This window comes from Macaca mulatta, chromosome 8 (assembly GCF_049350105.2).
Source record: "Macaca mulatta isolate MMU2019108-1 chromosome 8, T2T-MMU8v2.0, whole genome shotgun sequence".
Classification (NCBI taxonomy): Eukaryota; Metazoa; Chordata; class Mammalia; order Primates; family Cercopithecidae; genus Macaca; species Macaca mulatta.
In genome coordinates this window covers 102452501-102474166 of record NC_133413.1, presented here as the reverse complement: position 1 = coordinate 102474166, position 21666 = coordinate 102452501, and the positions used below count along the sequence as shown (strand labels likewise).

General features: G+C 38.2%; 1 protein-coding gene across 1 annotated transcript in view; it reads left to right on the top strand.

The window, feature by feature from the left end:
* Nucleotides 1-21666, top strand: part of RUNX1T1 (RUNX1 partner transcriptional co-repressor 1) — a 143221-nt gene that overhangs the window by 64730 nt on the left and 56825 nt on the right. The window contains 2 exon segments of the mRNA XM_015145689.3: nt 15770-15907; nt 18341-18582. Coding sequence (XP_015001175.2) covers nt 15770-15907; nt 18341-18582 — 380 coding nt within the window.

Here is a 21666-nt window from a genome sequence, read left to right as displayed (position 1 = left end):
ATGTATTAGAATTTGAATTGCCAAATGCCTATTGTTGAATAGTTAGGCTGTTTCCAGTTTCCTCGTTATGAATTTCTTTGTACCCTTGATATTATTTATCTGGAATAATTTCCAAAGAGTGGAATTGGTGTATTAAAGGATACGTATAATTTAGAGGCAATTGATACATATTGCCTAATTGTCCTACAGGAAAATTATTATTTTAGAAAAGTATATTAATTAAAGTGCAAATTTGTACTCTAATACCATATTATAATTAAAAAACTATCATTTTGTTGGATTAAAAAAATGATCCTAATTTTAAAAAACACTAGAGAGGTTAAACTTTCCCCTCCCATAGGGATATGGGTCATTAATATCTATTTTGTACATGTTCTATTTGTATTCTTTTACAATTTTTGTTCTGTTGGGCTGTTGAACTTTTAATTATTGACTTGATGGAACTATTTCATTTTTTAGAGGCAGGGCCTCACTCTGTCACCCAGGCTGGAGGCAGTGGCGTGATCATAGCTCACTGGAGCCTTGAACTCCTGGGCTCAAGTGATCTTCCCTCCTTGGCTGTCCAGAGCACTGCGTTTACAGAATTGAGCCACTGCATCTGGCCTGATGGAACTATTTCTATATTAAGGCTATCAAACCATTGTTGCCGTATACCAAACATATTTTCTTCATTTGTTACTTGCCTTTTACTTTATTTATGGTACATTTTTCTGTATTCATGTTTATTAATAAGTGCCATTATTGGTCTTGGCTCATAATGGTTATTATCTCTTTTCTCATTCTATGATTAAGTAAATATGCACTTACATGTTTAATTTTTTATTGCAGTTTTCATATGAAATGAGTGAATTTGAATATATGATATGAGATGGGTTTATTTTTACAAATTGGTAGTTGCTTGGGAATTACTGAATTATTGAATTAGTTTGTCTTTTTCTCACTACTGTGAGAAATTACCGTATACTAAATTCTTAAACGTATATCCATTTCTGAAGTTAGTATTTTTTTTTCATTCTGCTATATTGGCTATCTATTCGTGTACTAGCAGCACACTGTTGAAATCATTGCAGTTTTGTCTTTTTGTTTGTTTGTTTTTGAGACAGGAGTCTCACTCTGCTGCCCAGGCTGGAGTGCAGTGGTGCAGTCTTGGCTCACTGCAACTTCTGCTCCCAAGTTCAAAAGATTCTTGTGCCTCAGCCTCCCAAGTAGCTGGGATTGCAGGTGTGAGCCCCGTGCCTGGCTAATTATTTTGTAGTTTTCTTAGAGAGGGGGTTTCGACATGTTGCTCAGGCTGTTCTCAAACTCCTGGGCTCAAGTTACCCGCCTGCCTCAGCCTCCCAAAGTGTTGGGATTACAGGAGTGAGCCACCACGCCCGGCCTTGCCATGCTTTAAATAAACGTTAGGCTGCTGGGCATTGGTTTATACCTGTAATCCCAACATTTTGGAAGGCCAAGGCAGGAGGATTGCTCGAGGCCAGGAGTTCGAGAGCAGCCTGGGCAACATAGTGAAACTAAACCTCTACAAAAAAAAATTTAAATTAGTCTAGTATGGTGATATGCACCTGTAGTCCCAGCTAGTCCAGAGGCTAATAAAGGAGGATCGCTAGAGCCCATGAGGTCAAGGCTGCCGTGAGCTGTGTTCACACCACTGTACTCCCACCCAAGCAATAGAGCAAGACCCTCTCTCAAATAAACACACATGCATACATACATACATTAGGCTAAATCTTGTCACACTTTATTTTCAAAGTTTTTCCTGGTTATTTTCATTTTAATTTCAGATTAACATTTAAAATATTTGTAAAATTCTAGAAAAAAATTCTATTGGTATTTTGTTTGTAATGATTTGAGTACATATAGAAGAGCAGTTGAATGGACACCTGACAATGTTAACTTTTTTAGATGGTTTGGCACAAAAAACTAGGGACCTACTATGTGCAAGATGCTTATATTTAGACACCAGAGATACAGCATTGAAAAGATAAGGACCATCATCCTGTATCTCGACCAATTTTTATAATTGTGAAGGATTATAAGTAAAGTTTGGCAGGTTCACATTTTAGAATTATTGCACTGGAAGTAATGAAGAGAGGATTTGAGCAGAGATGGACTGGAGGGAGAGAAAACAGTCAGAGGCTGCGTAGGTTCTAAAGGCCAGGTCAGAGGTGAACTGGGGGTGGATCGCAAAGGTTATTTAGAAGTGGAGTTGACAGGACATTGGGATGGACTATAGCCAGAGAGAAGTCTTAGGATGACTGTGGTATTTTGGCTTGGTTAGCTCAGTGGAAAATAATGCTATGCCCAGAGATTGAAATACAGGAGGAGGCACACATTTCTGAAGGACTATGTTAGGTTTGGTTCCACATATAACTATCAATGGGATATCCAACTAGAGTTGTAAGAAAGCAGTGAGACCACTTAGTCTGGCCCTCAGGAAAGTATCCTTCCTTGGCCCTCAGGAAAGTATGGACACCTGGCAGAATTTGTTGCATGAGATGCAAAAGCCTGTGTCAGATGCCAGATGGGTTGAAGCCAGTTCAGAAGATGAGGAGGTGAGGAAGGGCCAGGGTCCAAGAGAATTCCTTGGAACTCCTAGAGATAGCTAGGAGAAGGATGCCACTGTAGAAGAAGAATGAGAAGTGGCTAAACAGATCAAAGGGCACCCAGAGGACAGGTAAGATAAAGACTGAAAGGTATCTTTTGGGTTAACCACAAAAGAGTTGGTCTTTTTGCTGGGGTGGTTTAGGTGGAACAGTGCTGATAGAAGCCCCATTGCAGTGGGAATGAGGTTGAAATATGAGAAAGTGATTTCATTATTATCATCAGTTGTTATTTTATTCTATCACTGAAGAAACTTTGGAATCCCTTCTAAAGAGAATAAGGAGTCCAATTGTTTTGCTCTACCTATACCTTCAAATCTTTATTTTTAAATAGAAAATTTCTTGTATATCCACTATTTACTCATACTAAGTACTTGGCAATGTGGTAAGTTCTAGGACTGAGTTGATATGATATGAATTGATATGCCCCCATTTCCTTACGGGACACTACTCTCTGACAGGTGGTGTTAGACAAATAATTACACAATTATATATAACAGTTGTGGTAAGCTCTATAAAGACAGATTAGATAGTACAATATTGCTTATAATACAGTGGGTAGGATAGGGGAGAGGTCAAGGATGTCTTCCTTGAGTAAGTGAATTTGAGCTGAGGTGGATTTTCCAGAGAGAGGGAAAGGCCCTGAGGTGAGATGAAGTTTGCAGCTGATTAAACCAATGAGGCATGAAATGAGATAAGAGAGGCCCAGACTAAATCTATCTAGGTTGTTGGTCATTTGAAGGGTTTTGGATTTTATACTAAGAGTTATGGTAAACCATGGAAACACTTCAAATATAGGGGAATGACTTGATCGGATCATTAGAATGTAAAGTTCTTGAGTGTAGTGATTTTTACAAATTTTTGTTCACTGACCTGTCCATGATGTCTAACAGTACCTGGCACATTTTATATAGCTCAATAAATATTTTTGAATGAATGCCTTTTTTTAAAAAAATGAGTGAAACATTTGATTTTGTGAGAAGTTTTCATCTGTTGTTTCATGTAAACAGATTGCAGTGTGGGGTGAGAGGTTGTGAAGTCCAAGTGGAAGATAGTGCTGACTTGTATGCTGGTGGTGGCAGTGGAAATGGAGAGGCACATGGCGGAGGTAGAATAGTTTGATAGTGGCAAGTGTAGGAGAGGTAGCTACTTGGGATATTTTATACATGAACAGCACAGTATCATTGACAAAGTTGAACTTATCCTGTCCTTTTTCCGAATACTTCTTTCTGCTGGGTTTTGCCTTTGGTTTTTAATATCACCATGCACCTCTCGGTTCCTATTTATTCAAGGGCATCTTCTTACTGAGCTCTGTAAACTTGAACAATACTTCTGAAATATCTCCTTAATTTTCCCCTTTTCTCTAGTCTTACAGCCATTTCCATACTGGATGCCTGTTTTCTATCTTGCCTAGACTATTGCTGTCTAGTACTCCTGCCCTGGTGCCACTTTTATCCTATTCATGCTGTGCTCCAGATATACTATAGAAATGAGCATGTCATTTGGCTGCCTAAAATCTCAGTGCTTTTTCATTGCCTATAATGTAAAGCCTAAACTAAGTACTTTTTTTCCCCCTAGAGTACATTCAATTAAATTCAAGAAATGTTCACTTAAACTCCCACTATTTGCTTTTCTAAGATTTAGCCACAGGTACCTACCCTGGGCACCTTCCTGATTGTCTCTCCTGATTTGCTAACTACTGTCTGGATGATCATAACTGACTCTACTGAGTGTCTGTGCTACCAATTTTCTGTAGCAGCTCTCTGAACCTTCTCTGTAGCCCTGTCAAAGAAGACAAATGTTATTAGAGTAATAATTGTCAGTTCTTTAGATGATAAAAGGTTTGGATCACTAATGACTTGTTTTTGTTTTTTGTTTGTTTTTTTACCTTCCAGAATGAACTACAGTTTGGCAACAAAGTGTTAACATACATGCTTATGTTCAATTTTGGGGCCCTTGTGATAACATGCATCTTTCTCTTCTCTTTGGATAAGGAGGAGTGACTTCCGTTATTTGGGCAACTTAGTTTTCCTTTCTAAGTATTGTTAACCTTAAGTAGACATTTGCTATTTGCCTGTGTCAGGGGCTTTAAACTTTTCTTTGTTAAACAGGGACCCTTATTTTTAAATGAGATCTTAAACAGAACACCAGGGTGTAAGTCAGATTAACCCAGAACTACCCTATTTGAAGTGAAGTAGTTAGATCCCAGGCTGCTGCTTGATATCCATTTGGTACCTTAGGTACCTCTAAGAAGTGGTGATTAGAATAAGAAGCAGGAGTCACTGGAATAAGGGTGATAACAGCTGTGGGAGGGATGACATTTCTGAAGGACGTAGACATGCGAGTAATGCCTGGTATCCACAGGTATTCCTATGACAGCTGATCTTTCCTTACTTCATGAAATGAGTATGATTTTTCTATGCAGAACCACCATTTGCTCTATTGAACTGTCTTAAGGATTTGTTTCAAACAGCTAAGTTGCTTGATTAAAATAGTGATAAAATTGAAAAAAAAGAGAGGATTACTAATATGTCTCTAGCTGTTTTGGCAGAAACTAACCTTTCTTCCTTCCTTCCTTCCTTTCATCCCTCCCTCCCCCACCTCCCTTCTTTCCTTCCTTCCTCTCCCCCGCCCCCCCCCCGCCCAGCCATTTATTCCATCCGTCTGTCCGTCTGTCCATCCATCCAGTGCCTGCTATTTCAGACACTTTTCTAAATGCTATGGAGCTAACAAAACAGAAAAATCTCTGTTCACGAAGCCAACATTCTGGATGGGGACACATTCAAAAATAAGATAAATGTGCCATGCATAGCTAGCTGGATAAGGGCTGTAGAGGAAGGGAAGGGGAATTCCTGTTGTCCCTGTATGGAGATAAGCCAAAGATTTTTTTGAAATTAGTTTTCCAGAAATAATGATTGATTGGCATAGATTTATCTCATTCTCTCACCTGGCTTCCCTCTTAATCCACGTTCACTCCCGTTAAAGACATAGGGATGTGCTTCAGTCATCTTTGATTCCGAAACAGCTGCTGACTGGCTCATCCCAGGACTGAGCCCATGGCCTTGTCCTCACTGTCATGGTCACCTTGATGTGTACTGATCACCTGAACTGAGAATGTCTTGTGCCGGCACTTCTTCAGAGCTCATAGCTTACGTATCTTTGGGCTTCAGTTTTTTCTATCTCATCATCATCAGATGTAGAAACCCAGCATATAAAGCAAGTGAAAGATCTGAATGGCAGTGGAAGATGTTTAGGATGAGGCTGCAGACAATCCTCCTGCTCCCCACCCCTTTGGTCTGCCTTGTCACCTCCATGGACTTCTGCCACAGAGCTATTGTTTCTAGGATAACATTTCAGAGTCATTTTTCTAGGATGGCATTGTCCTTTTGTGATGACAGAAGTATTTTATAACTGAGCTTTCTAACATAGTAACCACCAGGCACATGTAAATTTGAATATGCAGCTAGTGTGACTGAGAAACTAAGTTTTAAATTTTATTTAATCTTAATTAAAATTTAAATAGTCACATGTGGCTAGTGGCTACTGTATTGGAAGATGGAATTTATTTTTATTTTTTTATTTTTTATTTTATTCATTTATTTTTTTTGAGATGGAGTCTCGCTCTGTCGCCCAGGCCGGAGTGCAGTGGCGCAATCTCAGCTCACTGCAAGCTCTGCCTCCTGGGTTCTCGCCATTCTCCTGTCTCAGCCTCACGAGTAGCTGGGACTACAGGTGCCTGCCACCAGGCCCCACTAATTTTTTTGTATTTTTCGTAGAGACAGGGTTTCATTATGTTGGCCAAGATGGTCTCAGTCTCCTGACCTCGTGATCCACCTGCCTCGGCCTCCCAGAGTGCTGAGATTACAGGCGTGAGCCACGGCACCCTGCTGGCAGATGCAGTTTTAATGTAATGCTAGCTACAGATTTAACGTACTGAGTGCAATTCGTATCCCAGTTTTCCAGGCCATGAATAAAATGACGGTAGTTTTAGATGATAATGAACTTTAAGAAGGTCTGGATTAAGACCTGACTTAAAACCTTGGGCAAATTTTTCAATCCCTCGGGGCCTCAATTCCTTTTTTATCAAGTGGGCAAATTTATAGTACCTTTTCATAGAGAGGTTTAAAGTGAGATAAAGCATGCCCAACATTTGGCACAATGCCTAACCCTGATTTTAGGCGATTCATCCTAATAGAGTTTTGTTGTTGCTGCAGTTGTTTATTGGGGCTTTTCTTTGGCTTGTAAAAAATAAAATATGCCCATTATAGAACAGAAAAAAGTAACAAGAAGAAAATAAAAATAACCTGTAATCCCACCATCCACAGACAAAACAACAGAAAACCTGTAGAATGTGGAAAAAAGTATGTTTTTGGTTCACACTATGCTTTTCTCTTTGTTTTGAATGTGTACATGTATGACTACACTGACACTACTATTGTAAAACAGTTTTTAGAGGCTATAGATCATATGTGTATAAATTGCCTTACAAACCTTTTTTTCTGATATCATATACTAAAAAGTCTTAGAAAATATGTTGTGATTACTGAGAGTTGTTAGAAAACTGGTGAATTGAATAATCCAGTAGTATTTTTCTAGATTTATCTTTAGTGATTAATTTTTCCAGGATGTAAAAATTCTTTTGGAATTCTTTTTGGATGATTAGAGGAAAAAAGAGATACACAGATAATTTCATCTTGAGTTAAAACTGTGTGTCAGACACTGCTAAGTGCTGGGACTATAAAAACAAATAAAATGTCATCATTTCTCTTAAGTAAATTGTGGTCTAAATACTGTGTGCTCAGTGCTGCCAAGAGGGATTTAGACAGTCTAATATGAGAACTTGGGACAAACTCGGCCAGCTGGGGATAGAAAGGTTGTCAGCAAAAGGTTTCTGGCTGAAGTAACACCTGAAGGGAGTTTTAAAGGAATGATGGACTTAATTAGGCAGTGGTGGGGTGAAGAGTATTCAAGGAAAGGGATGCAGTGAGTATGAAAGTCAGAGTGACCAGGGGCATTTGGAGAACTGCACCTGTCTAGTATGGAGGTCAGAGGTGGGGATGGGGTGCATGGCAGAAATGAAGATGTGTTTGGAGCAGTCGCAGGAGCCAGATGGGTCACAAAGGTCTTTCTATGTCCTGTTAAGGAGCACAGACTTTATATTTAAGGTTATAAGAGACATTTGAAGATTACAAGAGGAGAGAGGCAGGATCTCTGGTCACACCACTGGCATACATAGAAAAATAACTGGATGTGGTTTGGAGAATGTATCGGAGATGGGTGGGAGTCCATTCAATGACTTGTTGAATAGGTCAGCCAAGAGATGGTAGATGATTCAGGTTCTAGAAATGAGTAGCCCTCTGGAGGTTTGGGTCTAGAATTTGGGAGGAATATCGACTACAGTTATTCTCATACTGGCCACAGAGTGAATAAAGTCACCCTTTCCAGAGTGCTTACCATGTATCAGGCATTTGACCAAGAATGCATACACATTATCTGAGTTTATTCCCACAATACAGGAGCTGCAGAACATGGCCAGTTTTACGTAGGGGATGGCAAATTCTAGTCCTGTCTCTGAAGTCCAATGATAACACAAATGAAATCACTAAGGAAGCGTATAGATTAAAAATTTGAAAAGGGTCTAAGAAGGAATTTTAGGGGAAGATGTCAGTAGTTATCACAGATCAGGAAAACGAGGAGCCCTTAAGTGACTGAAAAGGAGAAGCGAGGAAGGCCAGAGAAAGAGAGTATTAGACTCATGGGATTGTGGGGATGCAGATGGTTCAGGGAGGAAGTGGGGAAGCTTCAGATGCTACAGAGATGCCAGACAAAGTAGTGTACATGTTTCTTGGATTAATAATAAAGAGACAATTGAGAAGAGATTTAGTGGAGTTTAGGAGGATATCTTGATGCTACATGCCAGGGTTTTTGGTTTTTTGAGATGGGGTTTCACTGTGTTACCCAGGCTGGAGTGCAGTGGCAAGATCTTGGCTCACTGCAGCCTCTGCCTACCAGGCTCAAGAGATTTTCCTGCCTCAGCCTCCTGCGTAGGAGGGACTACAGGCATGTGCCACCACGCCTGGCTAATTTTTGTATTTTTGTATTTTTTTTTTTTTTTGTAGAGACAGGGCTTCACCATGTTGGGCCAGGGTCGTCTTGAACTCTCGTACTCAAGTGATCCACCCACCTTAGCCTCCCAAAATGCTGGAATTACAGTCATGAGCTACCACACTCCACCTTACATGCCAGGGTTATTTTATCAGCATTTCTTGGTTTAGGTGAGAATCAGCTCAATCTAGGTTTTAGGCAAAGAAGGAATTGATTGACTAGGAATCTGTAGAAGGTTTGGAAGACCCAAATTGTAGGAATTTTACATATGTGACAAGTCCCTAGTATTCAGTAGAATTAGGGACTTTATTTACCACTGCCATGATAATCTCTTATTACTTCTCTTTGCTTCTTTCTGCCTGTTAGTTGCTGGCTTTTGTATTGCAGACCTGCTTTCTAGACGTGGAAGGTGCCGTTTTCTACCCCTGGAGAGGGATTATTTTTCTTTCCTCCACTCTAAATATAAAGATCTTGGAGAAGGACTGATACTGCCTATCTTGGACTAGGTGCTATGTCTGGGCCTGTTGGTGTCTTGGGTACAAGTTCATGAAAGAACATGGTAGTTCCCAAGGTAGTTATGAGATTAGAGGGAATGGCAGTTTCTAGCATGGGGAGAGAAGTGTTTAGACAGACAGTCTCATAGGTTTCTGCTCTTAGTGCATGGAAGATGGACTGGGAGATGAAGAACCAGAGAAAGTGACTATAGATTCTCTTTTAAGAGCCTGCTCTATGAAAGAAAATCCTAGTGATTATTTTGGTGACAACTAAAGAGGGAGAATTGGACTTTAGAATGTGTATTTTATAACTTAATCATTGATGAGGATTTAGTAATGAGGATTGAAAATGTATTTGAAAAGAAGAGGTAGACATTAATTTTAATGTTTATGGGAGAAAAATTGATATGCAGACATTCTTATGGACTTGGAAATTTATGTGAACAGAAGAAGGCTAGTTATAATCACCACTTTCAAAGTAATTGTATTTGTGGTCACTTCGTTATCAAATATATGTTTTCAGGGTGGTCATCTTTATGTTTGTAATGATCGTAAGCCATATATGTAGAAAGAAACCAGAGAATATTAGTATTTGCAAAAGATCTTTAGGAAGATAAGAAAAGTAATTTATAGATAAGAAAAGTAGAATTCAAAAAAGTGAAGGGAAGTAATCACTTACAGATACAACAGTGCCTATTAGAAAAGAAGGGACTATTTGCTCCCTGGGTCCGTGTTTAGAAAGTGAGGACGTCTTTCTCACAACCTCTTCAGTAGACCTCCCTTCGTGGCCCATTGTCCAGAATTGAATCACATCACCCACCTCTGAAGCCTGCTATTGAAAAAGAAACTGTGATAATCTGACTAATGTGCAACAAGGAGGATTTGCCCCCAAAGATTATGGGAAGAGGATGAGTACCTAAACAAAGTCAGGGCTCTCCAGCAAGGAAGAAAGCAGCGAGGAAGAAAGCAACAAGTGTTGTTGAATAAGAACTCAGCAGTGTCTGCAACATGGACTAAGCTAAAGAGCTTATATTTTATTCCGTGGACAATGGGACTCTCCTGAAGGTTTTAGATCAGAGAATAGATAAGATCCTATTTGTGTTTCAGCAAAAATGCTATTCATAAAACATCTATGGTCTTAGTGCATTTGTGCTGCTATATTGGTACCTTAGACTGGATAGTGTAAACAAGATAAATTATTTCTCATACTTCTGGAGGCTAGGAAATGCAAAATCAAGGTACTGGCAGGTTGGGTAAGGGCCTAGTCTCTGCTTTCAAGATGGCAGCTTGTTGCTGGAATGCTGCTTCACATGGCAGAAGAGATGAGGGGCAAAAGTGGCCTCCCTAGCTCTCTCCAGTGCATTTATAAGGGACCAGTCCCATCCATGATGGTAGAGCCCTTATGGTCTGAGTGCCTCCCAAAAGCCCCACTTCTTAATGCTATCATATTGGTGATTAAGTTTCAGCACATGAATTTTGGGAAACATTCAGATCACAGCACCTGTGGTAAGACATGAGGTGAGACATCATTCTATATAAGTTAGTTGCAAAGTTGAACTAAATTTCAGGTCTCCATTATCTTCCCATGTTACCTACATTCTATCCTCTCTCTGTGTGTACTGTTGATGGTATGTGTTTGTCTTTTACCATGAAATTTGGTATCTTTGAACTGACGATAATATAAGGAATGAATTTCTAATAGTTAGAAATGTAACTATCCTTCCTATGATCACCACAACTATATTAATACGTATTTATTAAGCATCCTCCTCAGGAGGATTTTTAAAAAATATTGCCATTGAATGCTTACCGTTTGCATTAGTTGGAATGTTTGGGTGTATCATATATACATGTGACCATCATACAGAAAGGCTGTGATAAATGCTAAAAGAAAGGCAGAGGTAATGTGATATGGCTGTTGCCCGGTGCAGTTGAGGGAAGCTGAAAGAGGATGTGTCATCTACAGTGAGCAGTGAAGAATGTGCAGGGTGGGACAGGTTATTGTAGATGAGGGAAACAGCAAGAAAAAGAAAGGCAGAAAAGCCAAGGAGTACCAACGTGACTGGTATTGATAGAGCCTATGATTGAGGGAAAAGTCAGGAATGGATCATGGAGTCGATGGCACAAGAGAATGAAGCTCACACCTGTTGGTACCTAATGTAAGTAGGCACAGTGCTAGGGTTTAAAACGTGCAATCTCATTCAATCTCACCACATTCCTATGAGGGACAGAGGATCATTTTTGCATTTTTCTCAGGAGGGACTGAGGCTTGGGAAAACTAACTTGCCTGAGAACTCACTACTAATGGTTGAAAGAGTCAAGATTTGAAACCAGTCTGCCTTAACTCAGGAAGTTTTTCTGTTATGCCAAATACCCCACTGTGTCATTTCATGATGCTTAGCATGTTAGCATTTGACTCTCATTCTTGGGCATTGCGGAAGGGTTCTGAGCAGGAATGGGCTCATCACAAAGCTCATCAGGGAAGGGTGGAGGCTGGATGGAGGGCAGAAGCAACCAGCACCATTGTTGTGGTCCATGGATAGTCTCCTGTAACATCTGACACCCGGACATTGTAGTCACTACATAGCATCATTTTCGGAACTGTATTTGCCGTCTTTTCCAGTGAAATAAAAATTAAAATTCTATACCCACCTTGATGCCTCTCTAGCTTCCTCCTTCTTTCTTATTTCCTGCTACAGGACTTTCATTTCACTTTGGCTTATCCTCTTTAGTACATACCTTCTAGCTGAGCCAACACGTGTTCAAATATGACTAACTCAGACTAACTACTAATTGTCCAAGAAGTTCCTCCTAATCCATAACATCTCTCAGAATTCTATAATAATTGACCTGATAAACTGATAGAAAAAGATGTACCACCTACCAACACTTGAACTCCCTTGTTGTTGTTGTTGTTGTTTTATACTGGTCCTCTCTAGAATGCTATGTAAACAAGGAAAATGCAGAATACCTACTTTTTGTACCTTAGAAACACATCTGGTGCTATTTGAACTAACTAAAGGTAAAGTAAGTGCCATGGCAGATTATGCCATACCTTTTCTTTTTATTAAAAAAAAAAAAAAGGAAATGGAAAACATACCACTTCTAGAAGGCCTTGACACTGAACTGGATATTGAAATCATATAGGTAATGTATTAATATATGCCACATTTCTTTTCCATGCATCAACCATCTTTGGTACATATGTGTTGGATATTTGCCGTGTGAGAGAAACATTACCCAGAGGGAAGATCGTCTTTAGAAGTAGTGTGAATCGTTAAGGTAGAAGTAAAGTCAGCCCTTTTTGATTTTACTTACCTTTGCTACATGATCTGATGGAGGTTCGTTCTTTTTCTTTTTTCTTTTGACTTTTAATCATTTTGTGTCAGTCTTTGGTTATATGTCAGAATTCCCCTATTACAACTAAAAAATGGAAATTACATACCAGGACACTATAATTTCCATGAACCTAAAAAATTATATAAAAAATATTATAACTTAATATTGGTTTTAGCATGTCCTCTAATTTGAAATGGAGTGAAATGCTTCTGTGGTTAAATCAGCTTGCTTGTGCTGTTTGCTATAAAAGTTTCAAGAATATACATTTCAAAAAAAGTTTTTAAATAATCCAAAACAAATGCAACAGGGCTCAGCACACTTGAAACACATTTTCTGAATTTATCTTAAATCTCTGTGCTCCAGAGAGTGTTCATGTGTATGTGGATTAGGCCTGGCTGGTTATTTCACCATCTATCTCCATCCTGGATTGATTGCACTGAACAGCACAGAATGAGTTACATATGGTCCCACTTTGTCTCAGTTTGTAGGACCTCTGGGCTGGAACTCCATTTGATCAGAGTGAAGCTAACCATTGCAGAAATTTGGCTAACGTCAAAACCCTAAATATGTGCACATATACATATATTCTGGCTAGAATGTTCATATTCCTGTTAGAAGTAGTGGTGTTTTCTATGCATTGGCTCAGTAGTTATTGTGGACGTTTCAAGAATTAAAAAAATAATCTACGGATGATGATGTTGCTGTTCTGGATAGGAATCATGTTACAAATGTGGACCAAGACAATATTCAGATGTGTTCAAATCAAAATTATGAATATACCAAAAACTTTCTAAAATTGGGAAGGAAGAAGATAGGAATACAAAGATTATCTTAAATACAAACTTAAAATTGAGGAGGAAACCTATTGTCAAATTTATCATTTCTTTTTTTTTAGTGTAGTCTATTAAAAAAAGAAAAATAGGCTTCAAATATATTTAAAGTTTAGATATTGCTCCTTGACTCATAAACTTGAGTCAGGTAGGGGGCTGTGCACATTAAGGTCCAGCTTGTAGCCACTGAGGGTAAAGGAAGCTGTTGAGGGTAACTTACTCCCCCATCAGGCTCTTGTCCCTCTGTTTTGTTCTTTTTCCTCGTCTTCTTTTTCCTCCTATTGCTTTATTTATTTTTTTGTTACTCCCACTTCCCCTCCCCCTCCTGCTCTTCCTTTCTCTGTCTGTGCAACCACGTGCTTCAAATCTGTGTATCTGGACTGCCTTCTCTAACAGTTCCGTGTGAGTGTTAGCAGAATGAAAACCAGATGGACCAGCAGTTCCCACTGTTATCTCCCAGCCGACGCTGGCAAGCCTCCTCTTCTCCCTCCCTCCTTGGCATGACAGAAATATTTGCCTTTATTTAGGGAGACTTGTATTTGCTGCTGTACCTCTTCCCTCAGCTGCAACATAAGTGGGAAGCTATTTATTCCCTTGTTGCTGAGGTTGGTTGAGGTGAGTAGAATGTGCAATGAATTTAACTATTGAAGAAGCAGTTTTAAGCCTGCCTAACTTCTGTATTTTTCTAGACTAAGTGACTTACTGGTTTTTAAATGCTCTGGAATAGCAATCTGAAGACAAGTTTTTAACAATAGACAAAGGTGAAAATGCTCTTCATGTGTGTCTCTACGATCCTTTCACCCAGAACACTTTTATTCACTATAGGCACATCCATTGTTATTCAGTCAGAGGTAGAGATTCAGAAATGGAGACCCTGATATTTCTGTTAACTCATCAATAATAATAATAATAGCTTACTGTGCAAATGCTCTTATTAGAATGATGATTATTTTCATTCTCTTATTGCATCTTCCCTAAAGTGATATCAACATTATTTCAACTTCTAAATGTTGTGTTTTATTGCAACCCAAGTGTTAAGAAATTGCTTTGAACAAAAATGAGGTAGATTTGGAATTGTGATAGTAGTAATTTGGGTTTTTCCTTTTCTTTCAATAATTGACCTTTAAGTAGTTTTGAGAATTTCTCACTGTGGTTATTGTAACGTTTTTAAAGGCTTGTTCTTTCTTAATAGTTACTTCACTTTTCTAAAAGCCCAAGTGTGAGATATTTGTGTCTATAACTGCAAGAGGTGCCTCGAAACACTTTGGGTGTGTGTGTGTTCTTGTGCATGCCTACACATGTTTGTGAAAGAATTAGATCTAAAGAAACAACCAAAAATAGAGACTCTGATACTGCTATTGACTAACTCATTGTGCAAATGCTCTTATTTGAATGATTATTTTTATTCTTTTATTGCATCTTCCTTAAGATGATAGCAACATTATTTCAACTTTTAAATGTTTATTACAACCAAAGTGTTAAGAAATTGCTTTGAACAGATCAAAAGGTCTGTTGCTTTGATAAGTAGATTAGATTGAGAAAAACAGTTCAAAATGTCAAGGGAAAAGTACACTTAAGAGAAAGCATATCGGAAGCATGAATGTCCATTATTGGGTAATCAGTAAATTTTTTCGTATCTGCCACAAACTCATGAAAACAATATTGGCAGTGTCTAGTTCTTTTTAGTTCTCCATTTGGGACTTTTACATTCTCACTCCTGTTTGAAATGATTAATTGGAGTATTGGTTTCATGCTTTTAAAATGGCAAGTCATAAATTTACACATTCTAAGTAAATAATAGCTTCACTTCATTGTATAACACATTTCACTTATGTAGCAGTGATTTTTAAAACAGGGCAGGAAAAATTGAAGTGTGAAATATGTCTGGAAGACAATAACCTGTTTCATCTAAGAGGCCAGGAAACTAAGGATAGCAAAGGGATGGCAGGTGTTACAGAAAATCATTACAAAGAGCTGGCTCCTACCAGTATCTCACCTGCATAACAGACTTCAGGTTTTTGTTATTTCTGAGCTGTCATGAGGGGTTCATTATCATCCCACTTCCTCATCTATTTTCTACCTCTTGCTAACATTGGCTTCAGCTTCCAGTGCAGTTGTGCTGCTGCATATAACACTACCAAGGTAGCATCTGCCAAAGCCAGAAATAACAATAGGATATAATATAACCTAGTTACGAATGAGGTCCTGCCATCTGTGCTATACCTTCTTAAGTGGGGTTTGGATGATAAAATCCTGATTTAAACTTCAGTAGATAAGCGTATTTTATTGATAGAAGATGTTGAATTTCTTCTGTTCACTTGCTTTTAAAAAAGATAAACCCCACTTGAAAAACTGAGGTGCTTAAGGAGTAAAATAATATGTTCCTGGTGGCATCCTCCAGATCGTACTGAGAAGCACTCCACAATGCCAGACTCACCTGTGGATGTGAAGACGCAATCTAGGCTGACTCCTCCAACGATGCCACCTCCCCCAACTACTCAAGGAGCTCCAAGAACCAGTTCATTCACACCGACAACATGTAAGTAGTCATTTCAGGCTTTTGAGTTTCGGTTTTAAAGTTTAAATTAGATTTTTTTTTCTGCAAATAAAAAAATAAAGGGAAAATAAGATTCAGCATCAATGTATAATGCAGAAATGAAGCAAAAAAAAAAATCATTTGTTTGCCAGTGAGTAGGTACTGAGCACAGAAGTATCATAGCTTAGGTATAATTTGTATGACTGCCAATATTTGCCTTCCTTTTCATTATTGCTTCAAAGTTGTAGTCTGCTATGATTTTAGCAAATGAAGCAGCATTTCATCTGTAATTCCAGTTGTTACCACTATAACTTCTAATTCATCTTAATGTGGAGCTCTTTTCGTTTGTTCAGCATGACTTGGAACATGGAAATGTCCTATTATTATTTCTAGGTTACTTCTGGTCTTCTAACACCATTTTCGTCTATTTAGAGTGGTTGCAAATAATGTTAAAATATAATATCCTTGAGTTAAAAGGGATATTGATATGCAACAATATCATACAGAAAATTTTCTGAAGTGAGAAGTGCCTTTCTTGCCCTTTTTTTTTTTTTTTTTTTTTTTTTTGAAAGGGGACAGAATCTCGCTCTGTCACCCAGGCTGGAATGCAGTGGCACGCTCTCAGTTGACTGCAACCTCTGCCTCCCAGGTTCAAGCGATTCTCCTGCCTCAGCCTCCTGAGTAGCTGGGATTACAGGCATGCACCACCAAGCCCGGCTAATTTTTGTATTTTTAGTAGATATGGGATTTCACCAGGTTGGTCAGGCTGGTCTTGAACTCCTGACCTCATTATCCTCCCACCTTGGCCTCCGAAAGTGCTGGGGTTACAGGTGTGAGCCGTTGTGCCCGGTTGTGTCTTTCTTGTCTTGAACCTGTCAGACTCTTACTAAAACTTTACTCCATTCCTGCTTGGCTCAAGTCCTGTGTTCTCTCAATGGAGTGTATTGCTTTTGGTACAGTCTAAAGGAAAGGACAGAAAATTCTGACAGAATTGCAACTTCCCATTCTTTCCTGTATATTTCATTAGGGATAGTTAGTAACTTTGTTTTAATAAATCTCAAAATCCGAGTTGAAATTGTTGTCAAGGAATTGTGAAACTAGTAAATGTTATCGGTTGCAGCTATTTTGCACACCATGTGCCATGAAATCCATATGAATGAAAAATAACTAAAAGGCAAAAATAGATCTGTGGGACTATAAGGGATTAGCAAAATACGCATCTCAGGCTGTTTATGCAGTGTTGTGCTGCCATTTAAAAGACCTTTCCAAATGTGTAAGGAGCAGGTGATTGTGCAATGCCAAGTTATAACGCTGTCATCTTATATTTGGTTTGTTGTTACCCAAAGCCACAGGGGTAGGCATATGTCTCCTGTGAGATGTCCTGGTGAGCTGGCATATCTTGACAGGTTATTATGATACTCATTTGGGACAAGAGAACCATTTTATTATGTCAAAATGAAACTTTTAACAGTAACATCATCTTTAAAACATTTTCAAACTATATCAAAATTAAATTAAAAAGATGGGCTTGATAAAGGTCTGCTTATCAAATTAATTGACTTAACATGATAAAATCAACATTTTCTTTAATGCAAAGGATGCAGATTTTTAAATTGTGGTTCTTATGGATTATCAACTTTTTGCTTTCTTTTTATGTACTTCTTATTAGTGTACATATTAATGGGTTACAGAGTGACAGGGATTGTCATCTTGATGTTCAAACAAATTTTATCAGAAATGAATTTACTGAATTATCACCACTCCATGCTCTTGGCTGAATTGAGATGTCTCCTTTTGATTTCTTGAAATAACTCCTTGTTAAACACCATATCCATTTTGGCTTTGTACTTGAAATATGCATTTTTCCTAAAGAAGTAGTTAAGAAGTATGAGGGGGAGAAAATAGCCTTCTAATTGGGTGGTGGAAGGTTAAAACTTGAAAGTCCTATTCCTATAAACACAGCTGTCAGTTGTGTGTACAAAACATGATTAAAAATGTTCAATGATAAATTTAGTCTCCACCAAATGTACACTTTCTCTAGGGGAGCAGTTTGGAAAGGAATAGTCCTGTTATGTTGATGTAAGCCTGCGACAAAAGGCTGACATCCGAAGCTGTCTGTTCTATTTTTGAAACATTTCAGGTGGTTGGCATATGTGCACATGGGAGGCAGGGCTGGCCCTGGGTTGCAGCAGACTCCATTTATTATCAGCCTCTGTTCAGGATACCATCACTCAGTATGAGGAGTAGACCCATTTAGTTATAGAGTACCTGAGGATGTAGTAACCATGTGAAGTCCAAGCATTTTTTAAAAGTCCCAACATTTAAAAAGTTATAAAACCTTTATGTAGATGTAAATGGTAGGAAACTTGGTGGCAATTTCCTCATGTATGTTCTCTGTAAGTTTATGATTTCCTTCTGATTTTGTGCTCTTGACAGTAACTAATGGCACGAGCCATTCTCCTACAGCCTTGAATGGCGCCCCCTCACCACCCAATGGCTTCAGCAATGGGCCTTCCTCCTCTTCCTCCTCCTCTCTGGCTAATCAACAGCTGCCCCCAGCCTGTGGCGCCAGGCAGCTCAGCAAGCTGAAAAGGTTCCTTACTACCCTGCAGCAGTTTGGCAATGACATTTCACCCGAGATAGGAGAAAGAGTTCGCACCCTCGTTCTGGGACTAGTGGTAAGCAAATGGAAACCAACCCAGTTTTCTTGGTGTAAGGGATAGTGTGAGTGGGAGACTCAGATATGTAGATATGTAGACACTGTTCTCACAGCTATTTTGTTACAATAGTTTCTACATCTGAAGAGTGTGTGCAAGTCTGATTCATGCTATAGTGACAATCTTTTAAATTCTGCATTATATATTGACCCCACCAGAGTTTTTTTTTTTTTCTCACTATTTGATTAATAAAGATATAGTTATACAAATTTATTGTTATATTGGCCATAAACATGTGTCTGTGTGTGTATGTGTGTGTGTGTATATATGTGTGTATACTTATATATACACACGTCTATGTTTATATATATATACACACGTGTGTGTATGTGTATGTATGTGCACATGTGTTTCAGTATTTCAGTAAGTATACTCTCCTGGCATGTCTAGTAGCTTTCAATGATGACAAAATGGTTTTGTTATGTTGAGTCACTCAATCTGATTGGGTGCTCATTTTAATTTTGTTGCTTTAGGGGATTTTTATCATTGGCCTAGATGAACACGAATTTATAACAACACATTCTTCTTTTATCTAGTGTTGTTTTTAAGATGAATAACATTGAAATTTTTTATTGTAGTAAAATATACATACAGTTTATCATTTTAGCCATTTTTAAGTGTACAGTTTAATGGCATTATGTATATTCACGTTGCTGTATAGCCACCACCACTGTCCATCTCCGGAACTTTTTCATCACCTCAAACTGAAACCTTCTGTATTCATAAAACAGTAACTCCTCATCTCTTTTATCCCCAGCCCCTGGTAAACACTATTTCTTTTTTGTTTAAAAAAAACGAATCTTCGTTATAGGTAGAATTACCGACACCACTAGTTTGAGAAGAGAACTGTTGGTTTTTGCATATTACACTATGTTCTGCACATTGTCACACTGGAAAATAGAACATACATCTTTTTTTGCATCCTAAGTCACTTTTCCATGTGTTGTGATTTTCTATAGAAGCAGAGGATTTTCAAGTATTTAGGAAGGCTAGTCTCCCATATCACACTGAGTCACGGAGAAGCTATGCGTCATATATGCAGTTCTTTCATTGTCCAGGATTATGGTCGAACTCAAATTAGAATGATAGGCAGCAGTCTCCGTTTTCTTGAAATAGATTATTTATTTTTATTATATGGACCTATCAGGGGCAAAGCCATACCAGTTGTGTTTTGCAAAAGGAGTTTCAGAATTAGAAGGTTGGGTGAGAGCCTAGTTCAGAAGACATACTTCAAATCATTATAGCCCATATTTGATAGAGATTGTACAATTTAATTTTTAACCATTAACTGCCTCTCCTCCCTGCTCCAAGAACAAAAGACTTCCATGTTTCTCACAATCTATCAGCTCCACCTTGTAAACTTCTAAGACAGGAAGGTGATATTCACAAGAGGTGTGTTGGCATACTTCAGATACTTTTGTCAGTCACTTATCTTTTCCTTTTTATTCATTCTTGAATTTGCATAATAAGCTTTTTAACTTGTAAATAAGTTAGACCAAGGAACCACAAAGTAAATCCAAGGTAATAATTGTATCAAGTAAATGGTGAATGTGTTGTTCTTAGCAAAAAAATTTTTTTAAAATTTCATTATAAATTTGACCTGTTCTTTATTAACAGTGGTTCCATAACTGAAAATGCAGAAAAACTTGGTAGCTTTAAGTAGATTTTTCCCAAGTGGCATACTTTTGTGTGAAATACTTTTAAAATATATATATTTTTTTAATCTAAAAGCCTAAAGGGGAAAATAGGGGAAGACATTAATTAATGATGTCTTACATATAATAGGCAGTGAATATTCATTGAGTAGCAGACTTCTATTTTAAACATTTGGCTTACAAGCCATTTTACGTAATTCTCAGAACTACAATTTGAGGGAGTGATTTTTTTTTTTTTTTTGAGGGAGTGATTTTTATATACATTTGATACATGGGCAAACTGAGGTTACAGAGGTTAAGTAAAATATACAAGGCCACCCAGCTGGTAGTGACAGATTTGAACCTAGGTACTAAATCATAATCACATTACGCTGATGTTTAGGTGGAGTTAAGAAAATGTTAGGAAGTACTGTCTTTTTTGTTTTTTTCCTTTAAAAAATTTTTTTTTAGTAATTTTTTTAAGACAGGGTCTTTCTCTGTCACCCATACCCATTCTCTGTCATCCAATGCATTCGCATTGGTGCCAGCAAGGCTCACTGCAGCCTTGACCTTCCAAGTGTAAGCAATCCTCCCTTCCCAGCCTCCCCTGGGACTACAGGCACACACCACCACACCTGGCTAAATTTTTTGTGACATCAACTCACTTTGTTGCTCTGGCTGGTCTCAAACTCCTGGACTCAAGCAACACTCCTGTCTTGGCCTCCCAAAGTTGCTGGGATTACAGGCATGAGCCACTGCACTGGACTGGAAGTACTGTCCTTTTGAAAATGAGTCATAGAAAGAAAATGATAGATTTTTAAAAATTGGCTCCTTGACATTTATTGTTACAGATAGGAAGTTGGTGTTTATTCATAGTTTCATGTGAAGATGTTTTGAGTGTGGGGGTATGAAGAACTTAGAACTTGGTGCTCCTGTACTGTATTATAAAAGGAAACATGCACAAAAAAGTGGGTGGAGCAATATTGTTATGATGTTAGGTCACAAATTGCCAAATTTTGTCAGTCATCAGAGTTATTGAAGGGACTGAAAAAGTTGAGACTGAGTTGTGATCCTGCCCTAGGAACTAAAGAAAACAAATGAAATGAGGATTAATTTACTCAATGACTTTATAATTGGTTTGTTGTTCATTAAGTACATGCTTTTACCAACACACATTATCCATTGTAGGGTATAAATCCTGAGTATTTGGGGCTTGTTTTTTTTTTTTATATATAAGGTAGGTTAGGAGTGAATCTGAGTTAATTTTGTTTGGGTCAAGCATTTGCCTCTAGGATAAATGGAATGTCTTCGATAATTGGGATTTTTTTTTTCAACTTATGCAAAACTCACTGACTCAGAAGAGTCAAACTTTTTCTTTGGCTTTATTGGCATAGCACACTACCCAACTTCG